At 33.9% G+C, this 21,390-nt stretch overlaps 1 protein-coding gene across 10 annotated transcripts in view; it reads left to right on the forward strand.

Annotated features, from left to right (window-relative positions):
* Positions 1-21,390, forward strand: part of EHBP1 (EH domain binding protein 1) — a 375,639-nt gene that overhangs the window by 131,886 nt on the left and 222,363 nt on the right. For all 10 annotated transcript variants that reach the window (XM_053667020.1, XM_053667021.1, XM_053667023.1 and 7 more), the window contains exons 6-7: positions 14,760-14,941; positions 17,752-17,891. In XM_053667020.1, the coding sequence (XP_053522995.1) occupies positions 14,760-14,941; positions 17,752-17,891 (322 nt within the window). The remainder of the gene's footprint in view (positions 1-14,759; positions 14,942-17,751; positions 17,892-21,390) is intronic.

The following is a 21,390-nucleotide window of genomic DNA, read 5'->3' on the forward strand; positions in this document are numbered from 1 at the left end:
AATGTGCATACCTTTGATCTTGTTATTTAACCAATAGAAATTTATCTTAGTGAAATATTCAATTGTTAATTTAAAGAATTAACTAAGAGGATTTTCATCTGGTTATTGCTTGTAATGTGAACAATTAAAGATGGGTAGATGATAGATAAATAGGTAGATAAAGAGAAACATCAATGTGAGGATGTGAGAAAGAAACATTTATTGTTTGCCTCCTGTATGTACCCTGACTGAGGATAGAGCTTGCAACCTTGGTATTTGCCCTTGCTACGAATCGAACCCACAATCTTTTGTTGTCTGTTATGTTCCAGTCAGCCAGGGCAGGAAAATACAAGGTTTTTAAACCTTGAGATTAGAAGATAATGCAAGAAATATTAAATATAATAGCAGCAAAAGTAGCAGAGAAAAGGCTAATAGTTTTATTATTTAAAGAGCTCTAGAAAAGAATTTTAAGACTAATATCCAGACAGGTAAGAGAACAAAGGGCATGACTAGTTTTCAAAAGAGGAAATATAGATGGACAATAAACATGGAAATATATTCAAGGTCATAAGTTAGCAAAGAAATGCAAATTAAATTAATGAAATACAAGTTTTCTCTTAACAGCTTAGTAAAGATTAAAAAATATATAATAGTGATGTTGTGGGGGTGGTGATTGAGACAAGCACTGTTGTACACTATAGTTTAGAACTTGGCATGATTTCTTCAGAAAGTATTAAAATGCTCAAAAATTTCATTTCTAGGCATCTGTCGTAAGAAATAGTCTGAAATACCAAAAATATTTTGCGCATAAAGATGTTTATTCTAGCCTCGACTGGTGTGGCTCAGTGGATTGAGTGCTGGCCTGTGAATCAAAGGGTCGCTGGTTCGATTCCCAGTGAGGATACATGCCTGGGTTGAGGACCAAATCCCCAGTAGGGAGCACATGGGAAGCAACCACACATTGATGTTTCTCTTCCTTTCTTTCTCTCTCCCTTCCCCTCTCTCTAAAAATAAATAAAAATAAAGTCTAAAAAAATGTTCATTGTAGCATCAGTTCTGACAAATGTGAAGTGACTTAAATAAATGTTCATTAATAGGGAGGAGTTACATAAATTTGTACTGTAACTATATTTCAGAATGATATGCAACTTCTAAAATTTATGTTTACAAAGTTACAGTATCAAGTTTAAAAACGAGATTTTACAAATAGCATCTCAGCTATTTAAAAAAACTAGAGAAAATATGTCAAAATATTAGCAGTGGTTTCAGGTAGTTTTGAGTGATTCTTTTTTATACTATATGTATTTCTAATTTTGTTTAGTGAGTTTTCTTTTATGAAACAGCATTAGAAAAATATTATTTTTTACATAGAATTATGGTAGATGAAATCTAAGTGTTTATGAGACCACAGAGAGAGCAGCCAGTGCCAGGGAGACTATAGCAGTGGTCTGTTTACAGAGGATGGTGCTTGAATTTAGGAAAAAGTGGCATTGGAGATAGAAAGTTGGGGTCCAGATTTTGGAGAGATTTAGCAGTTAGAGCCGATTTGGTTTGGTGAATCCTGGGATTGCGGAACTTGGTAGATGGTAGTACAGTTCACAAAGATGAGAACTAAGGGAAGAAACAGCTTAAGGGATAGAGATGAGTTCAGTTTGGCTACTCTGAGTTTATAATAAGAGTTAGGACAAGTGGTGGGCACTTGAGTGCTTTGATCTGAAAGTCTGATCTGTCTAGTTATAAAGATTTGGAATTCATTATGAGCATACACACATTCAAATCCTGGCCATGAATGACATAATCCTCAGGTACCAGATCTTTAACAGATGATCCTATTGCCCTTAGAACACCTACCAAAAAATGATTAAAAATTCTGGTAGTATAGTATCCGGTTAAGGTTAAAAAACAGACTGATAGCTGTCAGAGGGAAGGGGGGAGAAAGGGGACTAAATGGACCAAAGAAGGTGAAGGGATTCCCAGAAAACATATATGCATGACCCATGGACATGGACACAGGATGGGGATTGCTTGAGGGGGGGAGGGCTGGATGGAGGCGGGCAAAGGGGGAAAGAGTGAAGACAACTGTAATAGTATAAACAATGAAATACAATTTAAAAACCATAATATTGTGAGTAAGATTTTAGTGGCTTTCTTTAGAATTATAGGGGTAGGGGTTGATATAATGGCCCTTTAGCAACTTTGTTGTACACTTGACTGGGGATTCACTTTAATTTGTATTTTTATGTATATCTGGAGTTTCCCTTTATTTGAGAAGGTTGAGGGTTTTTATTTGGATTTTTTTAGAGAAATGTTAGATTTTTTTTCTAAAATTAATGTATTAGTTTTTAATAAATGTTTTTGAGTACATATTTTAAAAGTTTTTAATGTTAATTCTTTCAGTTTATATTTGTGCTACCAGACTCTTCCATCCGACCATCTAACTTGGTTATTTTAGCTGATATAGTTTCTAATTAAGTCTTTGTGGTTGAGAGAGCTCCCTGTGGCATGTCTGCTTTAGCTGTTAATTGCTCCATGGACTCCAAATTAAATTCTGTAGTATTCCATTTTGGTCTGCCGATCAAGCACAGATCTTTTCAGCATGACCCAAGAAATGCAGTGCTCAAAGGCCCAGCATCACAGTTTTGGAAACGTTAGACAGTTTAACTTATAGATTGACTTTTTGTCATTTGAAAATAAAGTTTAAAGTGTTATCACAGAGTTAAATGAGAGAATACCAGGCACATAACAGGCTCTCAATAAGTGTTTTAGAATAAATAAAGCAAAAATTTTGGCTTTGATATTGTGGCACACCAAGTTATTTTATTTAATTTTTTTAGAAGTAACAAAGTATTGGAAATTTTCAGGCTGAATTTGAATGAAAAATACCAGGAGATAAATATGATAACTTTCTGATAAAGATGGTATAAGGTGTTTTTGTATTGGGGTCACAGGTTAGATTAAGAAACATTATCTCATTTGACCATTTTGACTTTTGAGTCAATAGAGAAAATGGATATTTACACAAATACTTCGGTGTGTTAGCTCTTTACTATGAAATAACTCACAGTCATAAGACAGAGAATAAGATCTAATAAACATTAGTTTTAAACATTAATCTGGTTACATGTCTTTAGAAAGCTGTTCAGAATTCTGTCTGCCTGTCACTTTATTTCTTGGTGCTTTGATTTAGTTGCAAAGAATCAGAATGTAGAATTCAAATAGGCAGGAATAAGCAGAATCAGGCATTAAATCATGGGACTCTAGACTGGTATGTGCTGTAAGCATTGATTTATCACCACATACTCACTACCTGCTAATGGTAATGCTGAGATGCAACATCTAAAGAGACAAAACAAGAGAATGGTATGGTTGCATTGATGATCATATTCACACTTAGAGAATTCCAATAAAATAAATACTTAAATAATCCTGATAAGTCACTAAAGAATTACCAAGTTGAAAGGGTTAGGTCAGTGTGAGACAAGTGAACTTTGTTTTGGTGGCTATTTCTTTATCAAGTGTTCAGTTCTGTGTAAAATTCAAATGAAGAATTCTGCTTCTGCTAATATGCCAGACTAGATGGTATGAATAAGTCTGCTGTTGGAAAACAGCTGAAAGCTTGGGTGAAATATGACCAAATGATCTTTACGAATGTACTCCTGAAGTGACACAGATAGAAAAGAATCCAAAGAAGGTTTTTTGGATTGAAAAATCCAAAAAAATATTGAAATCTAAAACAAATATTGAAAGCAGTTTAGAAGATAAGCATTCACCATAGCTTTATCATTGAGGGTTTCTACTGAACCAGTGGTTTACTGCTCTTACTACTGCATGGAGATGCAGAAAAAGTCTAGCACCTCCCATCCTCCCAAGGGGGAAGGTCTAATAAGATCTTTTTGCTGCACAAAGTGGACACCCCAGGGCTGTACTATCAGCATAGGGATAAAGAAGAATAAACTCACTGCGAAAAAGAAGATAATGAGAAAATCACCCCTTCTGTTCATTAATGAGTAATAGCAATATCACCCTTGGAAATTTATGACCAGGAGCTCCAGCCCTACATGAGTTTCATTTAAGTATGTTCTTAATGATGTAATGAAGCTGGAAATTTTATTAACTTGAAACCCCTGAGTATTAGTCTTTTTAATATCTCTATGACAACAGGGGAAGTAGGCATAAAGCACTTATACAACATTGCAAAGAACAAAGTTTTCAAGAAAAAGCACTCATGTGATTATTTCACTTGTAAACTAATTTTCCTTTTCTCTGGGAACACCATTTTTACTTGAAAAAATGAATAATAGAAAAACTGGTTATTCACACTTGGATCTTTATTTGGCAAATGTTTTGTTGAAATTGAACACAGTGAACCTGCTACTTAAAGGTAAGCAACTAAATTATTTGTTGGATAATGATAAAGTTAGAACTTTGAAGTAAAAATCAGAATTTTGAAAAACTTGTACTCACCACCTTAAGCTTGATAGTTAGCCAGTTTTTAAAAGAATTTTTTGATGAAATAGGTAGCGATATAAGAAAATCTGGTTATTTTGGTATTGAATAATGGAATGTTTCAGTTTAGAACATCTGCATAGTTCAAAGAATCAATAAGTGTATGATGTTACAAAAGCATACATTAGTAAATTCATTCAACATGCATGATAGAGCAATAGAGTTTAACAGGATTTGAAAAGTTTATTAATATGATTTCAGATTCCACATTACTCTTAACCTTTAAAAAACTACCACTTGTGGAATTTTGGTATAGTACTAAAGAAGACCCAAAATTATCTGAAAAGATTATTAAAATACTATTCTCTTTTCCAACTGCATGTTTGTATGAGGCTGGATTTTCTTCATATACTTTAACTAAAACAACATATCACACAGATGGAATATGAGAGTGGGTATGACATTCCACTCGTCTGTTAAACCAGAAAGACATTAAAGAGATCTTAGAGACATAAAGACACTAAAGAGGTTTGTAAATATGTGAAACAGCGACTTTCTTTTCACTACTATTTTATATAAAGAGTATATGGAGATGATGAACTCCTTGAATTTGATCTTATCTGAGAAGCACTTTATCTGTCCGTTAAAGGGACTTATCTAAGAAAAAGAAGTTAAACATGAACAGTGAAAGGACAACAAACTCACAGTTATTAACAACCACACCTAAAACAAAAGCAAACTAAAAGGACAGCTAGATCAGGAGTGGAAACATAGAAATGAAGATTTCAAGGAGGGTTAGCAACAGGGGAGTGGGAGGAGGAGAAGGGGGGAGAAGGTACAGAAAATAAGTAGCATAGACAGTAGATAGAAAATAGATGGGGGGGGCAAGAATAGCATGGGAAATATAGAATCTAAAGAACTTGAGACACATGGACATAAACTAAAGGGGGGGTAATGGTGGGGACGGGGGGGTAGGGTGGAGGGAAATGAAGGGGGGAATAGAACAACTGTAACAGCATAATCAATAAAAAATTAAAAAAAAAAGAGTATATGGAAAGCAAAGTTCTGAATAGGTTCACAGATAAAATTTACCAAATGTTTATGGAAGAAATTATAACAATTCTGTAGAACTTCTTTCAGAGGTTAGAAGCAGAAGGAATACTTTCTATAGCATTCTTTGAAGCCAGCATTAACCTATATCAAAACCAAACAAAGGCATTACAGGAAAACTACAGACTGATACCTCTCACTATGTAGATGTAAAACTTTCCCACATAGTATTAGCAAATTGAATCTAAAAAAGTATAAAAAGAATTATATCCTACAACCAATTGGGATTAATCCAAGGGATGCATGGCTGGTTCAGTATTTGAAAATCAAGTAATATAATCCATCACATCAGCAGACTACAAATAAATGACATTTATTTGCATCCATTATATCAGTGGATGCAGGTAAATCATTTGACAAAATCCACCATCAGTTAATGATAAAAACTAAGAATAGAGGGAAACTTTTTCAACTTGATAAAGAACATTTACAAAAACACCATAGTTAACATGTTGAGGAACTCAAAGCTTTCTTACTAAGACCAGATACAAAACAAAGATGTTGATTCTGACTACTTTTCAGTGTTGTGCTGGAAGCCCTTGCTGATGCAATAAGGAAATAAAAAGTATACATATTGAGGTGGAAGATATAAAACTGACTTTCAAAGCAGACTACATGATCATCTATGTAGAAAATCCAAAAGAATTCACAAGAAAACATCTGAAACTAATAAGTAATTATTGCAAAGTTATAGGCTACTAATAGGTTAATATCCAAAAGAGTAAATTGCTTCCCTATATAACAATAATAAACAAGTAGAATTTGAAATAAAACCACAATTTAGTGTATATTAGCACACCACACAATGAAACATGTAGTTATAAATCTAACAAAATATGCGCAAGATCTGTATGAGGAATACTACACAATTCTAATAACAAAATCAAAGAACTAAATAAATGGAGCTATATTGCATGTTCATGGATCATAACACTCAATATTGTCAACATGTCAGTTCATCTCAACTTGACCTATCAGTTCAATACAATTTCAGTCAAAATCCAGCAAGTTATTTTATGGCTATTGACAAACTGATTCTAAAGGAAAGCCAAAGACCCCGAATAGCCAACACAGTACTGAAGAAGAATGAAGTTGGAGTATTGATACCTCCTGCTTTCAAAATTTACTGTAAAGCTGCAGTGATCAAGATAGTATGGTATTGATGAAAGAGCAAAGAGATCAATGGAATTGAATAGAGTCCAGATAGAAATCCCCATAAATACAATCAACTTATCATTGATAAAGGAATAAAGGTGATATAATGGGTCAAAGATAGTTCTTCAACAAATAGTGCTGGAATCTGGACATCTGCATTAAAAAAAAAACAAACAAACAACTGGACATCTGCATGCAAAAAAATTAAATACATACCTTATACCCTTCACAAAAATTAATTCAGAATGGACCATAGACCTAAATGTAAAATGCAAAACTATAAAACTCCTAGAAGGTAACACAAAAGAAACCCTAGGTGACCTTGGGTATGGTAATGCCTGTTCAGATACAACACCAAAGGAAAGAACCATAAAAGAAATAATGGATATGGTGGACTTCATTAAAATAAAAAACTTCTGCTTTGAAAAAGACAATGTTAAGAGAATGAGAAGACAAGTTACAGACTTAAGAAATTTTCAGACTTCCAGCCAAGATGGAGTCGTAGGTGGAAACACTGTACCTCCTTGTACAACCAAATTTAAGGACAACAAAAATTTAGAAACGAACACAACCTGAACAGATAGAAAATTGAACTGTACGGAAGTCCAACAACAACCAAGCATTCATCCAGACCGGTAAGAGGGGTGGAGTCAGTGGCCAATGGAGAGAAGTTGCAGCAGGGAAAAGCGGTGGCTGCCAGACCAACCCAGGCTTGCAGGCAGTGGTTGGCAGGTCCCAGGAGTGGGGTGGCAATGGGCAGACCTAGTGAGGGTGCAAGGTGGATGGCTGACCACAGTCACACATTCACACGAAGGTAAACCAGATGAAAAAATGGACGGTGAGACAGATCGCACAACCCAGGACTCCAATGCCGGAAAATAAAGCCTAAAAGCACCAACTGAAAAAACTTTTGGGGGTTGAGGTGCTGGGAGAGGCTCCCAGCATCACAGGCGAGTTTGTTGGAGAGACCCGCAGAGTCCTAGAATGTACACAAACCCACCCACCTGGGAAGCAGCTGCAGAAGGGCCCAATTTGCTTGCAGGAAGCAGCATAGGGGACCAAAATCTAAGAATGAGCAGAACAAATGCCATTTGTTTCTCTCTGACCCTGCCCCCAGTCACAACTCAGCAACTGGGTTGACGTGCCCCAGTAAACACCTAAGCTTTTGCCCCTCATACATAACAGGTATGAAGAGACCAAAACATTATGGCTCAAGCAGAAGAACAACTCAATACTTTTAAATCGACCAAGAGATAGCCAACCTATCAGATGCACAGTTCAGATCACTGGTGATGAGGATGCTCACAGAACTGGATGATTTTAGTTGCAAATTAGATGAAAAAATGAAGGCTACACTAAGTGAAATGAAACAAAATGCACAGGGAACCAATATTGATGGAAAGAAAACTGGGACTCAAATCAATGGAGTGGACCAGAAGGAAGAAAGAAACATTCAACCAGAAAAGAATGAAGAAACAAGAATTCAAAAAAATGAAGAGAGGCTCAGGAACTTTCAGGACATCTTTAAACAATCCAACATTCGAATTATAGGGGTACCAGAAGGGGAAGAGAAACAGCCATGAGTGGAAAACTTATTTGAACAAATAATAAAGGAGAATTTCCCCAATCTGGCAAAGGAAATAGACTTCCAGGAAATCCAGGAAGCTTACAGAGTCCCAAAGAAGGTGGACCCAAGGGGCAACACACCAAGGCATATCATAATTACATTAGCCAAGATTAAAATGGAGAGAATTCTAGAAGCAGCAAGAGCCAAGGGGACAGTCACCTACAAAGGAGTTCCCATCAGACTGTCAGCTGATTTCTCCAAAGAGACCTTACAGGCAAGAAGGGGCTGGAAAGAAGTATTCTAAGTCATGAAATCCAAAGACCTACATCCAAGATTGTTCAATCCAGCAAAGCTTTTATTTAGAATGGAAGGGCAGATAAAGTGCTTCTCAGATAAGGTCAAGTTCAAGGAGTTCATCATCACCAAGCCCTTATTATATGAAATGTGAAAGGGACTTATCTACGAAAAAGGAGTTAAAAATATGAAAAGTGAAAGGACAGCAAACTAAGCAGCCAGCTAGATCAGGAACAGAACCATAGAAATGAAGATCACATGGAGGGTTAGCAACAGGGGAGTGAGAGGAGGAGAAGCGGGGAAAAGGTACACAGAATAAGTAGCATAGATGGTGGGGAGAAAATAGACAGGGGAGGACAAGAGTAGTGTGGGAAATGTAGAAGCTAAAGAACTTGTGACACATGGACATGAACTAAAGGGGGGGGAATGGGGGTGGGGATATGCAGGGTAGAAGGGAATGAAGGGGGGAAATGGGACAACTGTAATGGCATAATCAATAAAATATATTTTTTAAAAAAGAAGAAAATTTCAAAAATATAACTAATAATTTCTACATACACAAAGAACACTTCAAAGTCAACTATAAGAAATTAACCCAATTTAAAAATATGGGACAAAACCTTAAGAGACGCCTCACTCAAGATGGCAATTAAGCATATCAAAAGGTGCTCCAGCCCTGCCAGTGTGGCTCAGTTGGTTGGGTGTTGTGTTGCAAACTGAAAAGTCGCCAGTTCAGTTCCCAGTCAGGGCACATGCCAGGGTTGTGGGTTCGGTCCCCAGTTATGCTGTGTACAGAGATCAACCAATCTGTTTCTTTCCCTTCCCTTCTTTTTAAAAATACACCCCCCCAAAGATGCTCCATGTCATATACCATCAAGGATATGCACATTAAAACAATAGTGAAGTTCCACTACACACCTGTTAGAATGGTCAAAATTTGCAACTTGACAACATCCAATGTTGGTGAAAATGTGTTGCAACAGGCACTATGATGAATTGCTATTGGGAATGCAAACAGGTACAGTGCTTTGGTAGATAATTTTGCTGTTTCTTATGAAAATAAATAAACTCTTACTATATGATTCAGTAATCATACTCTTCAGTATTTACCCAAATGAAATAAAAATGCATGTCCACACAAAAATTTGCACAGGAATGTTTATAATAGCTTTATTCACACTTGGCCAAATGTGGAAGCAACCAAGATATTCTTTAGTAGGAAAATGGATAACTGGTATATCCAGACTGGTATATCCAGTAATGGAATATTACTTAGTGCTAAAATGAAATGACCTATTAAGCCATGAAAACACATAGAGGGACCTTAAACGATGTTGCTAAATGAAAGAGGCCAATCTGAAAAAGCTATGTATACTGTATCATTCCAGCTATATGATGTTCTGGAAAAAGCAGAAATATGGAGACAGTGAAAAGATCACTGATTGCCATGGGTGGGAGTGGGGGATACAAGTAGGTGAAGCACAGAAGATTTTTAGGACAGTGAAATACTTTGTGTGATATTATAATGATGAATATATATATATATATATATATATATATATATATATATATATATATATATATATTTGTCTAAACCAGTGAATGTAGCACACCATGAGTGACCCTTAAGGTAAACCATGGACTTCAGGTGATTATGATGTATCAGTGTAGGTTCATCTTGGTAAATAATGTTCTTTCTGGTGAGTGATGCTAGTAATGGGGGGAGACTATCTATGTGTTAGGGCAGGGGGTATATGAGAAATCTCTACCTCTTTCTCAATTTTGTTGTAAACCTAAAACTGCTCTAGAAAAATAACATCTCAAATAAAAAGGTATATTTATTCATCATTAAAATGTTAGTATGCATTTATTAGTTATGTTCGTATGAACTAAATATTTATGTTTCTTATATATACTTTTAATAGGGCAAATATTGATAGATATAACCAACAAAACAAAAGCTCTTTGTAGTTCTCAATTAAAACATGTAGAAGGATCTTGAGATAAAAACACTGGAGAACTATTGGTCTCAACTGTCCAGCTAAAAGACAGATTATTGCCTGGGAATTAAAATAGTTTCTGGCTGTGTGCTACTTACAAGAGAGAGTTTTGTAGAGATTGTAACCACCTGAACAACAGTGAGAGTATATTGGAGTTGAGAATTTATTTTTGGTCTAGCAAGAATGTACGGGGCAGGGGTGGGGGGTGGTCCATGCATATTTTAATAACTACATTGTTATATTACTGTCTACTACAGTAATGTAGTAAAGACGTTACTAAAGTAAACATCCTGCATTAATTTCTGCATTTATTTTCTTCATTTCAAGATTGGTGATTCTGGATAGACTATTTGTAATTTTAGTATAATAAACTAGGTTAAATGACCCATAAATATTAGTAGTATTATTTTTTAAGCACTCACTATATGCTAACGCTGTCTTAGGTCATTTTGTATGTTGTTCCAAGAATTTCTCTAGGATGTAATTCTAGGATAGGAATTGCTGAGTTGTAAGGTATGCGTGTGTTCAAATTTACAAGATAATGTCAAAAAATCCTCCAAAGTGTCTGAATCAATTGAAATTCTTATTTGTAGTGTAAAACATTTTGTATTGTTCTTATTGACACTTGATTTCATCCAACATTTAAAAATATTTGCAATCTGAGAGTGTGAAACTGAGGTTGAGATACAGGAAAAATATGCCAAAGATAAATCAGTGAATAAGTAAGTGCTGGTGCCACATACAACAAACTAGATTTCAAAGAAATGGAAATATGTAGGTTAATTCTTTTTTTTATAACAATGAGAATAGTTATTTAAAAATGAGAGAGAGATTTCTTAAGTAACATAATGTTATATAAGAACTTCCTTAGGGGGAAGGATTTCTGAAAGTGTGATTTTAAATTAACTAGATCAGAATCTCCTGGTAGTAGTGGTTTGTGTTTGTACGTGAGGGGGGTGGGTGGGATGGTAGTAGGGAGGGGAAGAACTTAGTATTTTTAGGAATGCAGGACCCATTTCTAGTTTTAGTAATTTAGGATCTCTGGGAATGGTATATAGGCATCTAAATTTTTAACAAGCTCTCCTAGTTTTATTTTTGTTTTTTAATAAAACCTATAGTTTAAGAAAACTGCTTCAGGGATAATAAAGTAATTCCCAAAATACTGCCTAGGTCACATACAGACAAACAAATGTATAAACATGGGACCAGAGGCAGAAATGTAGTTTTGCACATACTTGTATGTAAATACTTCTTCGTGACTCTTGTCATCTAACTTCCTTTCTCTGAGTTCCTCTTACTATTTTTCTTTTATTTCTGTCCTCTTGTCTAACCTACATGTGACATGAAATAGCATTAGAACTCTGGCACCAAGAGCAGTAATTCTCTCATAAACTTTTTCTGCCTGGCTGAGTCCACTTAACTTTTTTAAAGAGGACTATAAGATGCAAAACATATGCGCATATAGCAATGCAATCAGTTAATTCATTCCTTTTTATAGAACTGTTGATAGTAATGATACCAATCTTGAGTGGGTAAAGATTGTAAAGATTTACACTTAATGATTATAAAAAGTGAAGACTCTTCGAGTTGGGGTTAGAGCTCTGAAAGATCCTCATGTTTTCTTCATTGCTATTCTTTTTATGTGTACTTTCTATGAGATAGCTAATTTCAGGTGGACAACAATGTCTGAGCTAGGTGAAGAATTAATAGAAATACCATTCAGACCCCTTTCCCCAAAGACACCAGACTTTGGTGAGAACCTGTGTTACTACTAGGAATAGATGTTGTCGATTCAAAAGAGCTCTGTACTGCTTATCTGCCCTTACTTTATAAATGACTGTTTTCATTGTTGCTGAGCAAGTTACAGCTTTTAGTTAAGTAGTATAGCTAATGGTGTTTAGAACTTAGTAATTTTACTTCCTTTTTTTCTGGAGACAACAGTTGACCAAATACTTAAAAATTCCGAGTTCAGCAGAAAACCTTTTCAACATAATTTTTATCTGACAAACGAAATCAACAGAATGTTAATCATCAAAACTCTAGATTTTGCAGGAATCATCCTTAAACTGGGCTTGGGCTTTCAAAATTATGTGCATTTTGAAGTTATCTTAATTTTTATAGTTTGATTATTTGGTTATAAAATTAGATAATTACTATTAAGGGATCAATGCAATACTTTCTGAAATAGATGTTTAACAAAATCTGAAAATAATACATGTCACTTTGTATGCCATGCGTTCAAAGCAGAAACTTTAAGTCCTACATTATATGTAGAAGTTGTTAGCTATTCTAAAAGTACAATAAGAGATTATTGTTCATATCAGTGTAATAAATTAATACTCCCTGATTGTATTTTTTCATTTTGCACATTGTCAGAACCTTGGACTTTAATCTGATTCTTTGATTGACAGTAGCGACCAGGGAAAGAACACTTGTATTGTCTGAGGTAGTCACATCTGTTCAACTTGATTCAGTACAGGGTATTTGCATATTCTTAAGTATTTCTTCTGAGCAAGCTTAAATCCTCCTCCTCAAGTGCTTGATGCATTTTTGAAATTCATTCATAAGGTATCTACATGCACTAATAGTTCTGTATAATATTGCTGTGCATAATCTGACAGATAAGACCACATTTTAAAACAAGGTATTCTTTAGGGATGCTACATTACATTTTTACTTATTCTGCTGGCAGAAATGTCTTTTTTTTTTTTAAAGGCTGTTTAAATGTGTGATTAAATTAGTATATCTTAATTTTAGACAAGTTTGTCAATCATGGGAAAAATAAAGTTTTATTAGATAATTCAAATGTTAATGGTAGTTTTTCCTGCCTTTTTTTGAAAACTGAGAATTTTATAGAAAACCATCGTAGAGCTTGAATGGATTTGCTTAGTCTTCTTATTTTATAGGGAGGCTCAAGTGTACTGACTTACTCACAGTCATGTAGTGTGGAAATTAGGCCTTATTTTAGGTCAAAACTTTCAGACCAGTAAACTCTAAGGGATGCTAGTATATAACCTCTGGTTTACATTAATGATACATTATACATCATATGATACATTATATTACATATGACCTCTGATGTACATTATTTACAAATTGTCCTACTTCTAAAATTTCCCCTTGCCATTCATTAGAGCACATAGTCAGGGATTGTTATGTCTTATTCATTAAAACGTTTCTCCAGAATTAACACCATATCTTCTTCATACTTAATACCAACCATTATTTTTCTATCCTGTTATCATTGTTCTCCTAGGCTATTATTCTGTAAAGGGTAATTTTGAAACATGATAGTTTATTAATGCACTGTTAAATACCTTTGATACAAGTAGGTTTCATTTTATGTTCCAATTCTAATGAATTGGAAATAACTATGTGGAGGAGAATTTTGAAATCTGCTGGTGTTGCGTACCAGTGTCTGTTGCTGGCATAGGATTGGAGAAACCAACTCTTCTTCCTTGGTATATGTGACCTTAGGAAAGAGGGAACTATAGACTAGAGTGATTAGAAAAGGCCCTGGGAAGAAATAAGGCTCAAAGTATGAGATAGAATTCAGATTTTGTAGACAGGATGAGGTAGAATGCCACTGAGGCTAGGTGTTTTATTAAAACTTGTAGCTGTTCAAAAAGGTTTAATGTAACTTAATATAATATGTACACTATAATATAAATAGGTTACATTAAATATAAATAAAGGAAGGAAAACAGTTATTGAGAACTTCGATATCTAGACCTGAGCTTTTTATAGGAACCCTGAAGACTTTCTGTGTTAGTTTGCATTCTTTACTTTTCTGTTCCCAAGTTATTGAGGGTTGTTCAAGTCTTCCCCTCCTTCTTCATGGGCCAGCTCTCTCCAATTTTATAATCTGCCTTAAATATGTAAAAGTTGTTATATGACCTCATCACAATTTTATTTCATTATTGTATTACAGGAATTCATTGGAGAAGGAAGTATTAATTGTTATTTAATCATATTATTAAAATTGTATTTTAGCTCTGGCTGGTGTAGCTCAGTGGATTGAGTGCCAGCCTGCGAACCAAGAGGTCACTGGCTTGATTCCCAGTCAAAGCATATGCCTGGGTTGTGGGCCGGTGAGGGGCGTGTGAGAGGCAACCACACATTGGGAAAAAAGGGAAAAAACTGTATTTGAAAATATTTAGCTATAAAGTAAATAATTCCAAATTACATAATTACTTTTTATTTTTCAGGAATCCCTTTCTGGTCGAAGGAAAGCTCTTGCTACTAGCAGCATCAACATGAAACAGTACGCAAGCCCTATGCCAACTCAGACTGATGTCAAGTTAAAATTCAAGCCATTGTCAAAAAAAGTAGTATCTGCCACTCTCCAGTTTTCATTGTCTTGCATTTTCCTCCGGGAAGGAAAAGCCACGTAAGTTTCTTTTGTTATGAAAGCTGCTTCAGAGTATGTTTGAAACACTGTAGATAAACAGTTTTTGATTTGGTAGATTGGCAACAGTTGAGAACATCCCACCACATACCAGACATTTTTGCCATTCTTTGTTTCAGAAGCTGAATGAGATGAACTCTTTGTTATTTATGGCCTCTGTTGACTCTTGAGAATGAACAATAATATAAAAGTAATTACAGAAAGTTTCAAATTATAAATTCAATATTATAGAACATCATACATGTGTGTTTTATATTTTAGTGTCTTCAGCGTAAGTGTCTGTACTCTGAAATACAGACAGTTCAATTTGTGGGACTGTTTGAGCTGAGATGTGAGAGGAACCCAAAATGAAAAGTTCATGATAAGAGTGATGAAAGAATTAAAAGAACTTTTACCAATTCATGTTCTTTGACTCAGCCTCTCAAAAATTGTATAGCAAGGTACAGTTAGGTGAAATTTTTCACAATCACTATCCTTTTCGAAAATCACTTCTAAAACACAGAATAGGCATTCACAAAGATAATTTCTGTACTCAGTTCTAGTCTCCGAAAAGACTAACATTATACCTGGATAAATTAGGTGAACATAGCTAGAAGAGATTTAAAAAAAACAGCAACATTCACAGTGGTTTTGTATATTGTCAAGCCACAGGTAAGTACATGGTTTGGTTGTAGTACCTATTTGGAGTGGAAGATTCAGGGAAAGGAGAAATGCAAATTCTATGCCTAGATTTCTAAGGTGAGGAGGAAAAATCAGCCATAACCATTTCAGTACAACCTGAATCACAGCTCTGAATGTATTTGACCTAGTGAAATGTGGTTACTAAAATTGGTCATGTCTACTTGACTGTTGAGACTGAATTCTGTGTGTCAGTCAAAATGAAATGTTTGGCATTCGTCTGAAGGGCAGCCAATGACTTGGTAGATAACAGTAAGCCTCTTCTCTGGAAAGTTTGCTTCTAAGTGAGTGTGGCAGAGAGACAGTATAGAATGGAAGCAGTTAGTCTTTCATCTCAGGACCTTAAATTGTAGACTTAAATGTTGAGAAATTAAAATTTCAGACCTTACCCGGAAGTACAAGCCAAAATGAAAGGTAAGGAAACAGCAGAAGAAAAGAGAAAACAAAATCAGAGAAGATCCTTTGAAGGGTAGACTCTTTCCCACTGGAATAAAGCAGTAAGTGAATCATCATCATTCATAGGAATATGGGTGAGAGGAAAATTCAGTCAAACCAAGTGTCTCGGTTTGAGTGAAGGATTCTCTCAAACGCTCTAAATTCCCTCTCTACTCTTTCCTTGCCGCCTTCTTTTCCCAAAGAAAAATATTCAGGGTTAAATTATAGGGTAATTAAAGAGGTAAAATAAAGCAAGTTTGCATTTTAAGAATAATGTTATATCTTGAAATTATCTTTCATTGATAGGTGAATAGTTTGTAAGGCATTTATATAATGTGACACCACTTTTTTTATTCATGCAGATTTTTTCCTACCTTATTTTAAAAGGGGAAATGATTTTAACTCTAAGCTTATATGAGATAAAATGCAGTTTCAAAAACCAATGTAGTGTTCAAAGTCATATTATATTTGAAGAGTGAATATCAATAAGTATTATTTTACAAAAGAAATTTTTTTTATTGTGCTCAGAACGTGTAAAACTTTCAATTTGGCTTTCTGAGTTTTGAGGAAGTATGCCTGATTCAAATTCAGTTTGTATAGCATGTGTTAGAAATATGTTTCATTCACTGTAGTTTGTTTGAAATTTAAGGTAAAAGTGATAGATCAAGAAAATATAGATTATTTGGTATTTAAAGTATTTAATATATATATTTTATTTCTGTTCATATTTTAATGTGATTTATCTTTTAAATACTTTACATAAAATATTTTTACATTTTACCTACTATGTGGTGTTTAATTTCTAATCAATGCAAATTATTTTCTATCTCAATTCTTAAAAAGGCTAGATTTTGTCTTAAGAAACTTTTTATATTACATTAGTTTTTTAACTTTTGGGGAGTTATATATAGCCCCTTTGAGAAAAATTCACTTTTAAACAAGATTTAAGTATAATTTACAAGGTCTTACTACTTTTTTTCTCTTCAGTTCACAAAACTAAAAGTGTTCATGGACTTCAGATTAAGAATTTCTATTTTAATTCCTTATGAAAATTTAAATACTTTAAAGTCTAGATCTCATCAGATTTGCCAACTGTTTCACCGTTTTATGAAACAAGTTTTTGTTTCCAGACTTCATGGTTGAGAAACCATACTTTAATCCCATAAAGAAAATTTTAGTCTTCTATAGGTCTGCAGCACAGAATTAAACTCCTAACCAGTTAGTTTTTAATCCTGTTTGCTTTTTATTAATTAAACATGCTTTTTAAAAGTTAATAAATGAGGATCCTGGCCACGTAGTTCAGTTGGTTAGAGCATTGTCCCAATATGCTAAGGTTGCAGGTTTGATGTCTGGTCAGGGCATATACAAAAATCAACCAATAGGTGCATAAGTAAGTGGAGTAACAAATCAATGTCTCTCTCTCACCCCCATCCCTCTCTTCTTCCCTGTCTCCCTCCCTCTTTTTTCTGTCTCTTTCCCTTTCTTCTATCTCAAATCATTGAGTTAAAAAAATTAAAATTAATAAATGAGTATTTAGATTTTTCAGTAGTATGTACAACTGTGTAAAAAAACTTATTAACATATGGAAAAGGAATATATTAATACTATTTTCTTAATAAACAATTCTCTTTCAATGTCATTTAATGAACTGTGTATTATATTATAAATTACTGATATAGTGATGAAGACATGCAAAGTTTGGCTAGTTTGATGAGTATGAAGCAGGCTGACATTGGGAATTTAGACGACTTTGAAGAAGATAATGAAGAAGATGATGAAAACCGAGTGAACCAAGAGGAAAAAGCAGCAAAAATTACAGGTTGGTTTTATGAACATTAAGCTAAAAGTTTATCTTTTTTTTGTTAAGTTGAAAAACTCATTCTTGTTTCCCAGTAAAAAACAATTTCATTAACAAGGTATTTTTTCTTCCTTAAGCTTTTCTAGTATAATATATCATCTAGCTCTCTAAAAACTTTGCATGCTGCTGGTAATAACAGATTTATTTCATCAGTTTAAAATCAACTCCAAGTTTAGTCAGGAAAGCATAAAACTAGCCCTCGCTGGTGTGGCTCAGTGGATTGAACGCCAACCCAAAAGCCAAAAGGTTGCTGGTTCAACTGATTCATGTTTCTCTCCTCTTTCTCCCTCCCTTCCCCCCTCTCTGAAAATAAATAAGTAAAATCTTTTTAAAAATAAAGCATAAAACTTTATAGGAACTACTAATTATAACATAAAATAGCCTAAATATGCTCTTACTTATTTTGTCAGTGTATTAATGAATCCTCTATAAGTAAAGAAATGAGAAGATGCATTAGTTACCTTCTCCTAGCTCATTGACATTTTATCCTATATCTAGAAGCTTTCATGTAGTTATTCATTATAGTTTGATCAAACTACTACCTAGCCTCTTTATATTAATTGGTAAGTAAATGCCTATTGATGATTTGGCTATCATGCACAAAGAACAGATGTTATATCTTTATTATCTGAGTAAAAATAAAGTACTAAATATATATATATATTCCTTTTAGCTAATAAATTGCTCTAAATTTCTGGGTTGGTATTCCTTGATTTCTATCATTTACTTCACCTCTTAGTGATTTCTATAAATTCATAGGGCACTTTGTCATCCAGCTCTTCAACTTCAGCTCTTCAACTCTTACTGTTATATGAGGGATTTCCTCAGATTATATAAATGATCCATTTAACTCCTTAGCCAAAAAGTTTCTTGACTTAGCTTTGGTGATCTTCACTTGCACTTCATATCTAAAAATCTGTTGTAAGGAATTGCTCGAACTTATATGCAAAGACAGGTGTTTTGTACTGTGTCAGTTTTGTAAATTATTGTTTTAATGCTTGCTATGTAACCGTACATATTTGATTTCTTATGTAACCATACAATTTTGATTTCTTATGTAACCGTAGGGTATTTAGGAGAGTACATTTTACTATAGGCTCTATTTATTTTTTGTTTCTTTGTAGTTTAATTTCATTCATACAAGATTCTGAAGCCTGTTAAATTTCAGTTTTAAAAAAAATACAAGTTTTTCTTTGTAGTCTAGATACATGATCTATTTATTTATGAATGATAGAGAACTTCAATGTTGATTTAGTTCATAAAAATTTATTTCCATATAGCTTCATTGTGGATTGTCACTTGATCAGTTTGCCCCATTTACTGTTTTTTTTCTGGAAATTTTGCGTGATATTGATATTTGTAACCTATACTTTTTATATGTGTTTTCATTGATGTATTTATTACATTTTTAAACCTATCTGTATTAAGCATTTCTCTCATAAATAGTATTTCACTGATCTAACCTTATAGTTCTTACCCTTTAATAGTTATGTTTCTTGATAATTGACATACTTAATTTCACTTGCATTACTTTCTTTATACGTTTGGGGGATTTTTAAATTATTTTTTCCTCATTATATTTTGTCATTCTCAATTTTTTATTTAAGCATTTTTAATAGTGTAACTTGGAAATTAAACATCCTGTTTTTATTTTACAATATCATCCTCTAAAATTCATAAGCCAGATGGAAAAATGAATAAACCTATATTTCTCTACTGATATTAAAAATAAAACATAATGTGTTAACTCACTTCTTGTAAAATGACAGATTCAGTATGATTCTCTCTTCTCTGTATTTGAACCCCTCCTTCTAACCCCTTCTGGCTATTATTTTTCTGTCAGTAACATTTTGTGGGTTTTTTTTTCCAATAATAAATGCTGACATTTGCGTTATATTTATAATGATGTCAGCAACAATTATACAGTTCTTTTTAAAATGCCATGTCTTTCCTGTCTTTGAGTTCTTTGTTTTATTTGGCTAGTTGGAGTAGTTCAAGAAGGTAAGTTGGTGTTCTTCTCCTACTACCACCAGTGACCTTATACCTGTCTTGCAAACTTTTAATTCTGTTGCCACATAGTCTGAGAAGCCTTTCAAACTGTGCCTGCCTACTCCTGCTTAAGCTTGACCACTTCAGCCTTTATGCTAACACTGTACCATTTACAAATGAATTTCTTATAGCATGTTTTTATAGTTCCAGTGGAATATAATTTGATTTTTTAGAGGGTACAGTTTGTTCTTTGTAGATGGCTTTTAGTTAAAACTAAATCTCAGTTAGGCACTAGTACCATAAGTAGAAATAAAAAACCCATACATTTACATAAGTGTTTTGAGCTAAATTGTATTGTCTTGGTCATAGTAATGAGAAAAAAAGGTGACAACAATGTGTTACAAGTTCTGAGCTGAAGGAAAAATACAAGTTTAATGAAGGCATTCAATTATTATTAAATTTTATAGCTAAACTTTTGTTTTAGTTCATTTGGTTTGCTATAACAAAGTACAATAGACTGGGTAGCTTATAAATAGCAAAATTTTTCACAGTTCTGGAGGATGGAAGTCTGAGATTAGGGTACCTGCATGATCAGGCGAGGACCATCTTCTGGGTCACATACTCCTTACTGTATTTCTCATATTGGTGGAAGTGGTCAGGCTTGCTCTTTTGGGCCTATTTTGTAAGGGCATTGATCTCATTCACCAACGCTCCACCCTCATGATCTAATCACCACCTGGAGGCTCCATCTCATAATTCTATCGCTGGGAATTAGGATTTCAACATATGAATTTGAGTAGGGGGATACAGACATTCATACCATAGCAACCATTATTGCTTAAACATATACATGTACATTATTTTCCAAAATTTTTGCCAAAGGAATTATTTTAGGTGGCCTAAACTTTGCTGAACCCAATTGAATAAATTGCTTTAATGCAACTTGTGGCGATCCCAAATTTCTTTAGAATGCTACTATTATTTATATATTTCTTTTCCCTATTTTATAAAGTACTGTATTCTAATATTTTTTCATCTCTAGCTTTTAGCACACTGTCTAGAACATACTGAGAATTTAATATATGTTAACCAAAAGGCTGTAAATGAATGAATGGGGCTTCCCTCTTCTATTGTAGCCCATGTTGATCATGCTGGCTTATTATCTTATTGCATTCATTTTTTCCTTTAATTATGTACTACCTAGTATAGGGTAGTGTAGTCCCATTTAATGGAAGGAATGTAATGTAGAGGAAATGCATAATTCAAACCTTAAATAATTTAAGACTAGTTTTTGAAAAGTGATGAATGTAAAATGTGTATGTTAAGGGAGCAGAGGTAGATGGGGATTGTGGTGATTAGATGTATGATGTAAGTCAGTAAATCCAAAATATTGTAACATATTTTTCCTTTGCATTTTTCCCCTGTATTTGCAGAGTACAGTCAGTTAAATTAATAGCACAGCATGTTATGG

This window comes from Artibeus jamaicensis, unplaced genomic scaffold, assembly GCF_021234435.1.
Source record: "Artibeus jamaicensis isolate MK-2021 breed Jamaican fruit bat unplaced genomic scaffold, CSHL_Jam_final contig_465, whole genome shotgun sequence".
Classification (NCBI taxonomy): Eukaryota; Metazoa; Chordata; class Mammalia; order Chiroptera; family Phyllostomidae; genus Artibeus; species Artibeus jamaicensis.